The 13840-nt window shown below is 40.2% G+C and overlaps 1 protein-coding gene across 10 annotated transcripts in view; it reads right to left on the reverse strand.

The window, feature by feature from the left end:
• The window catches only part of LIMCH1 (LIM and calponin homology domains 1), a 348428-nt gene that overhangs the window by 73841 nt on the left and 260747 nt on the right, over nucleotides 1-13840 (reverse strand). For 9 of the 10 annotated variants that reach the window (XM_074324616.2, XM_074324612.2, XM_074324614.2 and 6 more), the window contains one exon: nucleotides 13362-13614. In XM_074324616.2, the coding sequence (XP_074180717.2) occupies nucleotides 13362-13614 (253 nt within the window). Of the gene's footprint in view, nucleotides 1-425; nucleotides 753-1299; nucleotides 1543-4286; nucleotides 4590-12027; nucleotides 12304-13361; nucleotides 13615-13840 lie in introns of all 10 variants that reach the window. The other variant, XM_088789955.1, reaches the window with a different exon arrangement.

Here is a 13840-nt window from a genome sequence, read left to right on the forward strand (position 1 = left end):
ATTAATAACCATTTGTTCCTCCCTCTGTAGGATAGGAAAGAGGGAAGTTACAGGTAAATCTTATTTTTATCAATACATCTTTAGAAGAAACACTAGGGACATCACTAAAACATTCCACTTAGTGCATTCAGTATTTCCAACTAATAAAATAGTACTTAATGCAGCTGAAGGAAAAGGGTCACTTGCCAAGATTATTGGCATTCCCAGGCAGTCATTCCAGTGACAACAGAATCAAAATGGACGCCTGCCACTTAACTTCACACACGTGCTTTCCCCAGGGTGACACGCTAACATTACTCTTCTGCTAACCAGCAAAAGAGAAACTATGTCATCTTTGGAGGTTTCTTTAATGTGCTCCAGCAAACTCTTTAAAAGCAGCGGTGACTCCCATGCAGATGTCCTGGCCCGTGTTTGGTGAAAAATACCTGCAGTCATTTTGTGGATTAAGCATTCGGTCTTCCTCTGAGCTGGATGTGGCTGAGGAGGCAGAGGACACAGGGTAGGTTTGAACCTTGCTGCTAGGACTGGTGACTTCCACATCCTTCCTAGGCCCAGCCTTGCCAATGCTGAGTCGCTTCCATTTCTGCTGATCTATCTCTGTCACTGGTCCAAAGTGCACAAACTTTTGCCTGGGGCCAGGAGCTTTCTTATAGGCCCTCGCTTTGCGGCTGGCAAGGTCATCACGGATGGCAGTTTCTGCTTTAATTTCTGGTGAAGGCTCAGGGGCACAGATGTGCTCAACATCTCCATCCCTAGTCAGAACCAGAAATAAGTTCCAAAGGTTTCTAAGGCTTTTCAATAAGACTTTTTTTTTTTTTTTTTTTTTAAATACTAGATACATGAAAAATACATCTATGGCTAGAGCAGAGTTGCTTTTCCATTAATCAATCAAATGAAATAATCGCTGTTTTGCCTTGGTAAATAGTGCCTTAAACTTCAATAGCTTTCAAAATATCACTTCCAACATCAGAAATGATGGCATGAGAAATACTTAGGTATAATAAAATTATTAAAATTCTTTAAAACCCAGTTTAAATTCCTTGCAGTGAACAAGCCTGTCAAAATAACCATACACAGTAAGGAGGTTGAATTAAAGAGGAGGTTTTCCATTCATATGTGGCTTGTAATTTTTAGTATTAATAAGTTTCAACTCATGCAGGATATACTCTGTGTTTTGAGAGGCTTTTTTTTTTTTTTCTAGCCATGAAACTAAAGGATGCTAGAAGGATAAACACTTGATTCTTTCAAAGTTAAATAACACCATCGGCAGAGGAAAAACCAATGGAAAACATGACACACCTTGTCTTTCCTGACACCTTCAGTCTCTCCCACGTCTCCAAGTCAGCTGCTGTTATATTGCAGACCTTGACAAAGCTGGGGGCCTCCCGGTGAGGGGCCAGGCTGCCCTGTATTCTCCGCTGTGCCAGGTCATCCTTGTAAATATCCGGCACCTTCCTGAGTCCCTTTTCCTCAGGTTCACTCTCCTGAGCCCGCATAATACAGGTCACCATTGACTTCACCTCTTCTGTTGGGCCCTGGTTCCTGTCAGTTTGATTCAGGCCCCCACATCATTGGAAAAATCAGGTTCAAGGAAGGGGAGCAGACAAACAGAATGTCAAGCATGGAAATGCAGAGGTTGAGGACAACGGAATGATGGAAGCACCTCTCCCTTTCTCAAAAAACACGGAGTCAATTGGAGCCTTGATTAATTTTGTCTTTGTCACTTTGTGACAGTGTAATGAAAAGGAGTTTTTTTGTTTTTTTTTCCCCACCAGATGACAGACTCTAGGTTAGCTTAGGAAGAGAAGCCAGGGCTCGCTGAAAGACTATTAAGAATGGTAATAAGATTTTGGTTGGACAGTAATGATGCCCAGTTCCCACACTATTCAAGTTGCTATAATGAATTCAAGTTTTCTGATTGAATCCCTGAGCCCTATTGGAATGTGTTTTACTGCACCAGTAAAATGTTAGTAACGAGCTCTGCATGATCCAAATTCTAGGATTAGTTTGAAAATAGCTGGAATGTTGTTCACATAGTAAAACGTCTCAACCATAAACCCACAACTGCCAGAAAGTACATTTAAGTCAATTCTGAACAGAAAGTTCTGATGTTCAAACTCAGTCTCTGCTTCCTGATAGCATTAGTTAGATTTAGCTAATGTAAACTTCAAGAACAGAGTGTATCCCCTTTTCCTGGATCTGCGGAGTCAATGCCATTTGTTTCTTGTGTTAATAACGGTTTACCTTTATTGATGCTAAAACTGATATTTTCAACTGTTCTCCTAAGAAGTGAATGTTAGGCAGCTAATGTTGACAATGCTGTAATTTAAACCAAAGCTGTGGCATCTGTATGCATAAACATTCTATCACATTAACCGTCAATTTCCAACGAAATAGGCTTCTTGAGATACAAAAATGTAAAAAAATTATACATATACTTAGGGCTATTTGTTTTCTCAAAATATATCGTGCAAGCCAGAAAACCAAGAGGCATTCTTTTGTTACCTGGAAGATTTTGTGTAATTGCAGGGCCTGTGTGCAAATAGGAAGGCTACAGAAGTTTCTATTTACTTTTAGTTTGGGGAAGGGAATAAGGAAGGGAATAGCAGAGAGTCACCAGGGAGGCTTCTTTTTTTTTCATCCGTTCTTTGATGTTCTCTAGAGAGGTCATGGGCTGTCCCAGACCCAGAACTGTGTCCCTAAACAGAGTGAGGTGACAACAGACAAATGCAGCTGAAAATATCAGGAATTAAAATTGCCTACAGGAGAAAGGAAAAAAGGGAGATACAAAAGCTATTCCTTTCCCTAACTCAAGTGGCTGGTCCCCATCGCTACGCCTTGAGGCTAGTCAGTTACCCAGAAGTCTTTGTTTCACTTGTAACACCTGATGCCTCCCACAAGACCCTCCTAGAATGGTTTGTACAAGGTATGCCAACAAGCAGTGCAGGGACCAAGAGCCTCCTACAGCTATAAGGTGTCCTGTTAAAAAATGGTACCAGTTCTTCTGTGCTCTACTCCCTGTCCTACATCCAGGAATCTTTCGTGTGTTTTATGTCTGGTACTTCCTGAAACAAAACGACAAAAACGAAACACTAACTACTCCACTGAGCTCAACAACTCTGCCCAAAGAACCATTTTCACTGCGTAAAACATGGTTGAGATATTTATATTCTTAGTTCAATAGACTTATACACCTCTTAAGTGATAGGCAAAACATGGCAATTGAATCATGAGGAGGCAAAGTCTGGTTTTCATACAAGGGAAAAAATACAAGAATGATCAGCTCTGCACGATGAAATTTAGCGAGCTGATACCTTAAATGAAATCACATCCCTCTCAGGATAAAAGTCACTGGCCAAATCACATTTCACTACAATTTTTCTTTCCCAAATTAAGAGGATGGGACAAAAGTGGAGAGCAGGAAATTCATCTAAAAACAATTTCCATGATAGAACAAATACAAGTGTAGTATAGTATACGTTTAGAAGGTTTTTTTTAATGAGAAATATCCATCATCAAATGTCAAGGTGATGTTAATGGTGTGAGGGAAGAAACAGCAAGCCTCATTTTTCCCCCTTCCAATATTTACAAGAAGCTAATACCGTGTTTCCCTGATAATAAGACCTAGCCAGACAATCAGCTCTAATGCGTCTTTTGGAGCAAAAATTAATATAAGACCCGGTATTATATTATATTATATTATATTATATTATATTATATTATATTATATTATATTATATTATATTATATTATATTATATTACATTAAAGACCCGGTCTTGTATTATAGTTAAATAAGACCCGGTCTTATATTAATTTTTGCTCCAAAAGACGCATTAGGGCTGATTGTCCAGCTAGGTCTTATTTTTGGGGAGACAGGGTATGAGAGAAGAGCTTTAGCTAAGGAGTATCTATGTTTTCTGCCTCCTCTGAATGGACTGCAGCAGCCTTGAGAGGTGGCTGTTCCCTCATAGGCAATGGCACATGTCTATTTGTGCCATTAATGCCAACCTATGCCACCAGCACCCTTCTGTGGTGATGTGCCCAGATGCAGCACATCAAAATTTATTTGGTGAATTCAGCCCTATTTTTGACATGGCCTTTCCACTCTCTGCCATTGCATTTAGGGAGACTGACTATCTGGAGTTCCACTTCAGAATAAATCACCGTTACTAATTATACGTAATTGGGGCAGGAAAGAGAGGAATAAGGGGGACTATGATACAAATCACTTTCGCTTAGTTAGGTTCTCTCTCTCTCTCTCTCACACACACACACAGTGCACACCTTTTATATTCTAGACTTTTCTTTTCTGAGATTCCCTTCGAGAGTTGTTTGCTGTTGTCTGATTTCCCTGCCTCTTTTTTCCGGTAAGGCCCATACAGGAGTTGGTTCAGGGGCACCAGTGGCTTGGTCTGGTTCATCCTTGCTCTCCTGGCAGCAAAGTCATCCTTCTCAAGATCAGGCAGTCGATGGGCAACTTCATCTTCTGACTCCGAATCTTTGCCATGTTGGTGGGTTAGGAAAGGGTTTTCTTGGCGAAGAACAATATCGCGCACAGCTTCTTTCTCATCGCTTAATTGCTTTTGACTGATAGAGCAAAATTAAATGGAACCCCACATGTGATCAGACCAAAACAACTTTAAATCCCCATCTCCAGACAGCAACTGTGTTGTTAGTGAAAGGGTCTTCTCAATATCATTAGTTCAGATGACATTGGTTTACTATTTTAGTCCAGAGTTGCAGCATAGTTAGGGTGGGTTTTAAAACCTTGACTTTAGCCAGCTATTAGCAATACTGAAAATTTATTTCTTTTGTACAGGGCCCCATCAGCACGAGAAAGGCAGGATCCTAAATGGCTCTGAAAGTGACAATCCAAATTTTTTTCATTAAATTTGGAAGAGTAGGAAGCTTTTTGTTCTTTAGCACATAGTAACATACCCAATAGGTACTCAATTTGTTTTCGACTGACAGGGCAAAAGTTTGAGCCAAGACACTGATCTGGGGGAAAGCTAATGAAAGCAGCTATGTGATAGCACACCTAGAATGTGTACCGGATTGCAAAGTGTAAGGAAGGTCTTTCTGCAGAGCTGAACTAACCTGAAACATCTGGAAGTGTCTGTGACCATTCACAGGATGGACCCAAACATAAAAGGTTATCCTCCCATCAGCAACCCTTTTTTTCGTCTTATACTCCCATGTCTCTCTACCTTCTAGCTCTTCTTCCTTGTCATATGCTAGATGTCAAGCAAATTGTGGTAAGACATTTTGCCACAATGGCTTAAAAAATCATTACTTTGGGCTATTTCCATTTTTAAAGAAATCTTGAAGGCCCCCAACTTTAAATTCCTAGAGGAATGCCGTTTAATGGTAGACAGAACTTTTTCACTTTCTTTTGGTTTTTGTTTTTGTTGGCAGTGGGTTGGGTGGGAATACAGTTGATTGTGCCTATCTGGTATTCATCTAAACCCCTCTCTCCCCACTCATAAGATCAGCCTTGCTCCTAAGTAATAATAAAATGTTACAACTTTCAAAAATCATTTATCTTCTCAGTTCATAAAGCTGTTAAGCAGGAAAAAAAAAAAAAAAATACCTTGACTTCTAAAGAAAGTTCCCCTACTGGGTATCCAATTTCTGAGAGAGGATTAAGAGTAAATTCTTTAGTCTCAAAGGACAACTCATCTCAGAAACGAAGACAGGAGGAATTAGCCTGGCTAAGGGTAAATGAGGAATGAAACTCGGTGTTGTCTGGTCAACCAGGTGGCCCACTATCTGTCGCTCTGCCCACACTGCTGCAGCGGAGGCCATCGTCTTAAGAGCACAGCAGGCGCTCACTCCATCTGACGTTCGGAAAATCAAATCATCATCAGTCATGCCCAGAAAGCTCCTTCTCACTGCTGACCACTGTTCTCAATACAATTTAAAAACACATTATTTGGAGGTGGTTGGTGGAGCTTTGCTCCCTGCATACGTTTATTGCTTAAAATATGAAGCCCTGCCTTTTGTGTTGGACGCCCGACACACAGGGTCCTGCCTGGCCACTCCTGGACCGTGCTCATGCTCCTTCCTGCATCTTCAGCCAACGTGTCTGGCAAGTACCCACTGGTGCTGCTTGGCTGTGGCCATTAAGAATGGTCAACAGGAAATGATAGGCCATTGAATTAATCTCTTCAAAAAGGCTTTATGTTAAAAGCACACTGATGCAGACAAAGAAGGTGGCTAATGGTTACTGAGGCATACTATGTACTAGAATCTTTGCTATGTGTTCACTCATTAAACTCTAATACTAGCCCTGCAATGTTACTGTTTGTAGCATCCCCATTCTATACAGTGGAAACACAAATTAGGTTAACAAATTTGCCCAAGGTCAAAGCGCCAGTGCTTAAGTTCAAATTCAAACCCAGGCAGTCTGGCTCCAGAGGTCCTGCTCTTAACCAATATGCTATTCATTAAACAAAGGACCTGGGCAGGAACAGTTTTGAAAGAAGAGAAGCATACAAAAAATAAGGCATTATCATTACTAGGGAAGAAGAAGAAAGAGAAGTGTTTTGGTTATTAAATAGAAGGATCCTGTGTGTGGTGCTTAGAATGGAGCTGAGACTTGTACTGTGGGTTACAGAGAGCAATGTTCCATCAGGACAATGACAGGAGAATGCTAACTAACCATACCTGACAGTGCTTGCACAGCACGTCACAGGGTACAAAGCCCTTTCACACTCATTATCTCATCTCAGCGGATCCAACTCTAATTCCAGTATGGGAGCAGACCGCTAATTTGAACCTCTTAATTCCAAGAGTAGCATTTTTTCTATTTTATGACCAGGGGTCCTAGGTTTCAATCTCCCCCAACTCAGGCAGAATTCTTTGGAATAAACATGTGCATTTATGCAAATGGCCCTGCCAATTTGTGATGCCAGTTTGAGCAGAGAGAATCTGGTGCCTTATGGATCAAGTGATCTCAGTTCAGATATGTGGACTTAAAAAAAAAATTGCGGGTGAAGAAAACTTTCCGTATCATTGGCCACTTAAGCCACTCTCTGCTCACTCGAAAAACTGGTCACAATGACTGATTTTCTGCTAATTGCTTGAAACCTGTATGTTCAGAGCTTCAGAGAAAGAAAAACAAACAAACAAACAAACAAATTCTGGGCCAGCACTGTTGACCATGAAGTAACAAATCACATGTATAAGGCAGATACGTAGGACTGTGTTCACAAGTGTCTAGTTACCAAAATAGTTAAATGCATTTTTTATAAGGTGTGTTTTATTTTCCCTTGAAGGACCTTAAGAGCAGTCTATTGCGAAGCTTCAATACAATCTACTTTATTTTTCCATAATCACAACTCTCTGAGCAGCTAGTACCTTCCAGATATATTAACTTTCACGACAATCCTGCAAGATAGGAATTTTGATGCCCACTTTACAGAGGAGAACGTTGAGGTTTCTGGTTCTAGTCACCTGAACTTAGGAAAATTAAGTATGTTTAAGGGGCAGACCTACGCTGTCTGGCTTGATCTTCATGTGGGGCTTTGGCACTTTTATTTTTCCCAAGTCATTCATAGATGAGCTGCTTTGGGAAGAAGGGGTGGCTCTGTGGGCACAGCTCAATGCTTCACTTAGAGGGAACTGAGTCCAATGTGAAAGGAGAAATGCCAAGCCCTGCCTCCAACCTGGCAACCCTGTGCAGCCTCATCTGACACAAGGGAGGCTAGCTTTGTGGCAGAGGTTACGGGCTTGAAAAGCAGGGGAGGGGGACAAAAAAACTCTCTTCTCGGTGTCTCTAAGGCTTCTACATTTCAAAGTGAATGAGATAATCATTTAGACTAAGGAAGAGTTGGCATTTTCTTTCACCCTCTTTTACTTTGCAACACACAATCAACCAGCTCCATTGGCAGTCAGTGTGTTCTATTGAAAGAAACTGGGCTCTCCAGAAAAGCCTGTTAGGCCTCCTGGGAATGTTATGGGCAACACCAGAAACATGCCTATTTAATTCAGTGTCCAAACAGGGCAGCTACATCCAGAGTCACAAAAGTTCATGCAAGTTATGTGTCTGCCCGGTCCCTGGTCCCCAAGGATGGGTTCGCAACAGCCAGTGACACAGGCATCTGGAAACGAGGGATATAGAGGAATACGTGACTGGCACTTAGCTGCATCTGCTCTTCCTCTAAAAATTTCTAAAATGTCTATTGTTCCTCAGAGGTATTTTTTTTCCCCCTCTGTAATTAATTACTATGTGGTTAAGAAGATCCACAGACTAGCAGAAAATACTGAGTGCTGAAACATATGAAAACAATTAGAAAAGAAGTATAATCATGTGAAACCTATAATTCAGTTCAAAAAAGAGTTTACTATTCCAATGGGAAACACCAAGTCAGAACTCAAATCTCCATAGCATTTTAATTCAGGGGACGTGAATCTTGGTTCTTATTTTATCCTCTTAAAAACAGAAATCTTGGCTTCTTTGACAGAGTCTTATATTCGGGGGTAATTACACTAACTTAATCATAAACCAAAATGGAAGTAAAAGTAGGTTCTATACTTTTTACTTCAGTGGCAGGTCTAATAAATATTAAACTCTACGCATTTATTAAGAAGTCCTCCCTTTTGTCCCTGGATGCTAAGATACCTCCTAATATATTGTTTGACAGGAAGCCTGGGACTTCTAGGCTTCTAAACTCATGTGAAAATGGAGTAACATGCACCTTTGCTCCTTTTTATATATTGCATTAAAAAGAATACAAGGAGGTGTTTGAGAATACTTGGGAAAAAACAACAGAAACAGTCTAGAAAGCCGTGTTCTCGTCTGCTTGCCTCCGGTCCTTGGCCAGGCCTCTGCACTCTCACCTGTCTTTACAGTCACACACTTTCCCAGCTAAGAAATGGGAGAGGGAAATATCTTGGGCCTCTTATTGGGTTCAAAGATGTGGTGGTCAGGATTCAGCTGGATGACAACGACAGGTGAATGAGGTTAAGATGTTTTAAGAGAGATCAGCCTATTTCAATATTTGTAGTCTTATTTTCTGGATACCAAGAATCCTTTTCTGCTTCATGATATGCATTTCATCCCAGTCAAGCTACTTTCTGCCACATTAAAAGCAGGATCCCACATGTGGATACACTTAGCATGACTCTCAACTCTCTTGTGGGCTGCAAAAAGTAAGTGACAAAGTCACAGATATGCACGAATAGCGGCATGGTATGTATAAAACCTTTATGAGAGAGCTAGCAGCTGAAAAACCGGTCTAACAAATGAATTCTGGGTGTTTGGAGCAGCTGTGTCATACTACTATTGGGGATATTCTCTGGGAATACGCATAATTTTCACAAACCCAATTTTAAATGGTAAGTCAGAAGATCTAGGGTGTGATGATATTCACTGACCTGCAAATTTTCACTTAATAGAGCTAAGTGGGACAAAATATGTAAAAATAAAGCCAGGTAACAGGAAACGTGGACAGGAGCAAAAGATTACTACATAAATATAATATTCATCATCAGAATTATATTTATAAACTAACCATGACTTTAGGTTTGCACACAGAATGAGAGTAATCATAAAAAATTTCAATGTTTTATCAGAAAAGAAATCTCCCAGTTACTGAAGTGGCAGAGTGCACTCATGGAATTTCCAGCCTTTGCCCAAATTCTTCTTTTTCCTACATCACCATGATTCCTGAGTGTGCTGAGTTAGCTTAATGAAGCTCTCCACTCATCTCCCCTTGCTGTTTTGTACACTCTAAAGATGACATAGAGGTGCCTCAAAAAATTAAAAATAGAACTACCATATGATCCCACAATCCCCCTTCTGAGTATTTATCAAACAGAACCGTAATCAGGCTCCTGAAGAGATATTAGCACTCCCCTGTTCACTGCAACACTATTCACACTAGCCAAGATGTGGAAACAACCGAAAGGTCCATTGACGGATGAATGAATAAAGAAAATGTGGCATATACATATAATGGAATATTATTCAGCCTTTAAAAAAGAAGGAAATTCTGCAATACGTGACAAAATGGATGGAACTTGAGGGCATTATACTAAGTGAAATAAGCCAGTCCTAGAAGAAAAAATATTGCATGAGTCCACTTATATGAAGTATGTAAGAGTCAAATAGGTAGAATCAAAGAGTAGAAAGATGGTCACCAGGGGCTGGGCGAGAGGGAAATGGGGAGTTGCTAATCAACGGGCATAACGTTCGTTCCATTTAAGCAGGTCAAATAAATTCTAGAGATCTGCTATACAACATTATATCTATAGTTAGCACTACTGTATTGTACAGTTAAAAATTTGTTCGGAGGGAAGATCTCACGTTATGTGTTCTTACCACAATAAAATAAAATATTTTTAAAAATAAAAATAAATGGCAAAAGATAATTTGAGATAATTTATGGAAGACAGTCAACCATATTAGTAATCACGAAAAAAATTAATTTTAAAAATGAGACTGTTTTGTAACCAAATAGAGTGGTAATTTTTGAAAATGATAAAATAGGAAAAAAGATGATAGTGCTTGGTAAATTTTAGCTTAAAGAATTCACAGATGTAATAAAACTGAAGGTATGTGTCAAGGATATTAAAGTGAAATTTTTTTGTAAATTCATACGATTACCTGTATCACTTATTACCTATTGTCACTGGGCGCTAAATTTAAAAACAGAAACAGGAAAAGCCGAAAAATGGTACATGGAAAGGCAATATTATTCATTTTTGTGTTCTCAGCATCTAGCCTGCTCTCTGATACAAGTAGGTTATGTTTAAAAAAATATGTGTCTGACAAGGTCACTGAGCACAAATTTAAAGAATATCTGGATTTGTTTTTGTTTTTAAGATTCTACAACATTACTCGTCATTATTTCAGAAACCCAGAGAGCTGCTTTTAACACAAGCATGACTTTCTGTTAAGAGTTTTCTAGAAGCACATACACGTTTAAGATAGACACACTTATCTGTGGGATACCACAGACAGGAAAGAAGGACATCCTTGGTTTTCCATTTATATAAAGCGACTCTAGGAATTCAGTCCATAGAAGTTAATGCTGGAACATTCAGTTGAGACCAAGGGTGTGGGAGGCAGACGTGTTACTGTGGTCAGAACATCTGAACTGGCCACCAGGTCAGCAGTAACCAGCTCTGAGCCTGGAGAGTCATTTACTATCACTGATCCTCAGTTTACTCTTCTTGAAAATGGGTATGTCACCTATTTCTTAGGATTAAATGACACAGCAAATGGCAAAGGAATTTTAATTGTCAAAGTGTTATGAATCTTGATTTGTCAAATAAATTTTGGTCTCACTATTATTTGTGAGGATCTTTGGGGTTATTAGGTGAGAAAAATTAACCAGCTTCTCAAAACACTAAATAAAACTGTAGATCTATAGTTTTCTATGACTGACTGCTGAAGGTCTCCATATCACATGTAATATGAAGCCATCAGGACTGTATACTAGCGCCTTTGTTACAATTAAGAGAAGTAATTACTCCATTCTTTGTTTTTGAATGAACATGCTTTAGAAAAGGAATCAAATAAACCCAGTCTTTCTTACTACTCCCTTGGGACAGAGGAAGTAAGTGGATTTTTGTAAGCCAGCCACTCTTTCTAAAGAGAGTGCTCCCCATTTCAAAGTAACTATTTTCTAGTGATGTGTAAAGGAAGATAAGAGCCATTTAGGAGGAGTGTGAAAATTAACAGGCCACAAACCTTTGAAAACTAAAATGTTATTGCTAGGTAAATCCTGCAGCCCACAAATGACTGACCACAATACTGGACTAGGACAAGGTCTAATCAAGCAGCAAGAAGCTCACTCTTCATTCACCTCCATTAAAAAATAACCAACTACTTAAGCAGAGACATGCCTGAGGGCAGAGACTATTAGCTATTTCTATTTGCTCCAAGTAGGGAATAGTGATGCAACGGGAAAAGCAGGAAATGGGAAAACAAAATGGAAACTTCAATAAGCCAGACAAATTCCAAACCCTCAGGCATGCACAAAGCCAGCCAGGCCAGCCTTTGGCCTGCTGAGCTAACCTGGCAAAGCGCTGTGCTGCTGGCATGACCTTGATTCCAGCTTGCTCTAGCCTTCTGCGCTTTTGGATTTCAGCAGCATCGTTTACTTCAGACTTGGGCGCTGGTGCCACTGCAGCGCCCTCTGGAGGAGGCTGCTCCTTACCACTGCAGGTGGGTAATTCTAACCCACCGTCAGAAGGCTTCCCACCATCATCAGAAGGATCCATTTGGTCGGCTGGGTCCTCTTCACAAGGAAACCCCACTTCACTTCCCTCTTCCTCTATTGTTTCAGGATAGCTAGTGAGTTGAACAATATGGTTTACCAAACTAACAGATTGCGCTGGGGAGCAGACCACATGGCATCTCCTGATCATTCTGATACTACTTTCCACTTAAAAAAAGGTCATAGCATGCAATATGATCCTGGTAATGTGAAGAAAATTAAATGTAACAATTGTTTCATTAATACAATGCATCATAATATCAACATTGATTAAGAGCTATTTCAAAATTGATATTGAAAGGCAAAAATGTTTTTCTGCTGGGAAGGTAAAATTCATGTTTTGTTCAATAATTAAAACTTTTCATAAAATGCTTGCTCAATCATAGATAATAAAGGTAGACTATTAGAAATAACTGTGCAATGATCAGGGTGGTTTTGCTGAAAATATTAGAGTGGACTGTAAGCTTTTTTTATTGGACTATAAGGTACTTAAAGGCAGGAACTCTTACCTTATCTACCATTGAGTTCCGAATGCCTAAAAGACAGCACCTAGCATGTATTAGTAGTAGATGCTCAATAAATACTTGCTGAATAAATACAAAAAAATAATCAGGGATTAGGAAATACACTGCTTGTTTCTTTAACGAGATGAGGCGTCCAATGTATTGTGCATTTATTATGAATATCTACATGTGATTCTGAAGCATGTTCCATGCATCCCTCACATACTTGATCTAGAGAAGCATGCATCTCAATAAAAAAGTCTTTTTGCCTAAAGATAAGTCTTTCTGCACCTAATATAACAGGAGTGGGAGTCAGGCAATCTCCACCGAAGGATGTGGATGACAGATCTGTTCTCAACGTTCTGTCAATTGTACTGGTTTCAAAAATCTGCTCATTAGACAAGTATTTGTTGAATACCTACTGTGTGCCAAGCACTGTTCTAGGTGCCTTCCTGAAGCTTATGTTCTATCATGACAATCTCTGTCCAAAGATCCATTGTGCCACCTCCCTTTGTAATCTCGCATCCAAGCTCTGAAATGGTTATTTGAGCTCCTTCGTGACCAGGAGCTATACGTGCTACACCACTCATGTTCAAGCCAGGATGGGAGTAGCAGCGCTCAGGCCTTACCTGAAGGGTCTCTCCCCACCCAGGGGGGAGGTGGCGGTGCTCCAGCTCTTCCGATATTCTTCCCGCTCGGCTTTCTTCTTTCTCAGAGGAGCGGGGACATAGGCTGTCTGATTGCTCTTGTTCGGAAGGTACTGGTTAAAAGGCACTGCTGATTTCGGCTCACCATGCGAAGTCCGCCTGGCAGACATGTCATCCTTCTTCACATCTGGCAGCTTCCGATGTGGCAAGTCAGATTCAGAGTCACTTCCTCTCCCTGAGGAAGAGAGGATGGGTCCTGAGAATTGTGCTGGGCTTGCAGAGCTCCTGATGGCATGCATGCAGTACTAGGGATGTGGTTAAATCTGTGGGTTCGGGCGATTCCTTCCTTCAATTATTCACTTAACAAATCTAAAGTAGCACTCTAAATTAGTCTACTCTGGGAAAAGCTCTCAGCTCTAATCAGGAAAAAACAAAGTCAAATTTAAAAAACATGTAAGCCT

The sequence above is a fragment of the Rhinolophus sinicus genome, chromosome 1 (assembly GCF_057876585.1).
Source record: "Rhinolophus sinicus isolate RSI-liver-muscle chromosome 1, RSI-T2T, whole genome shotgun sequence".
In the NCBI taxonomy this organism is placed as follows: domain Eukaryota; kingdom Metazoa; phylum Chordata; class Mammalia; order Chiroptera; family Rhinolophidae; genus Rhinolophus; species Rhinolophus sinicus.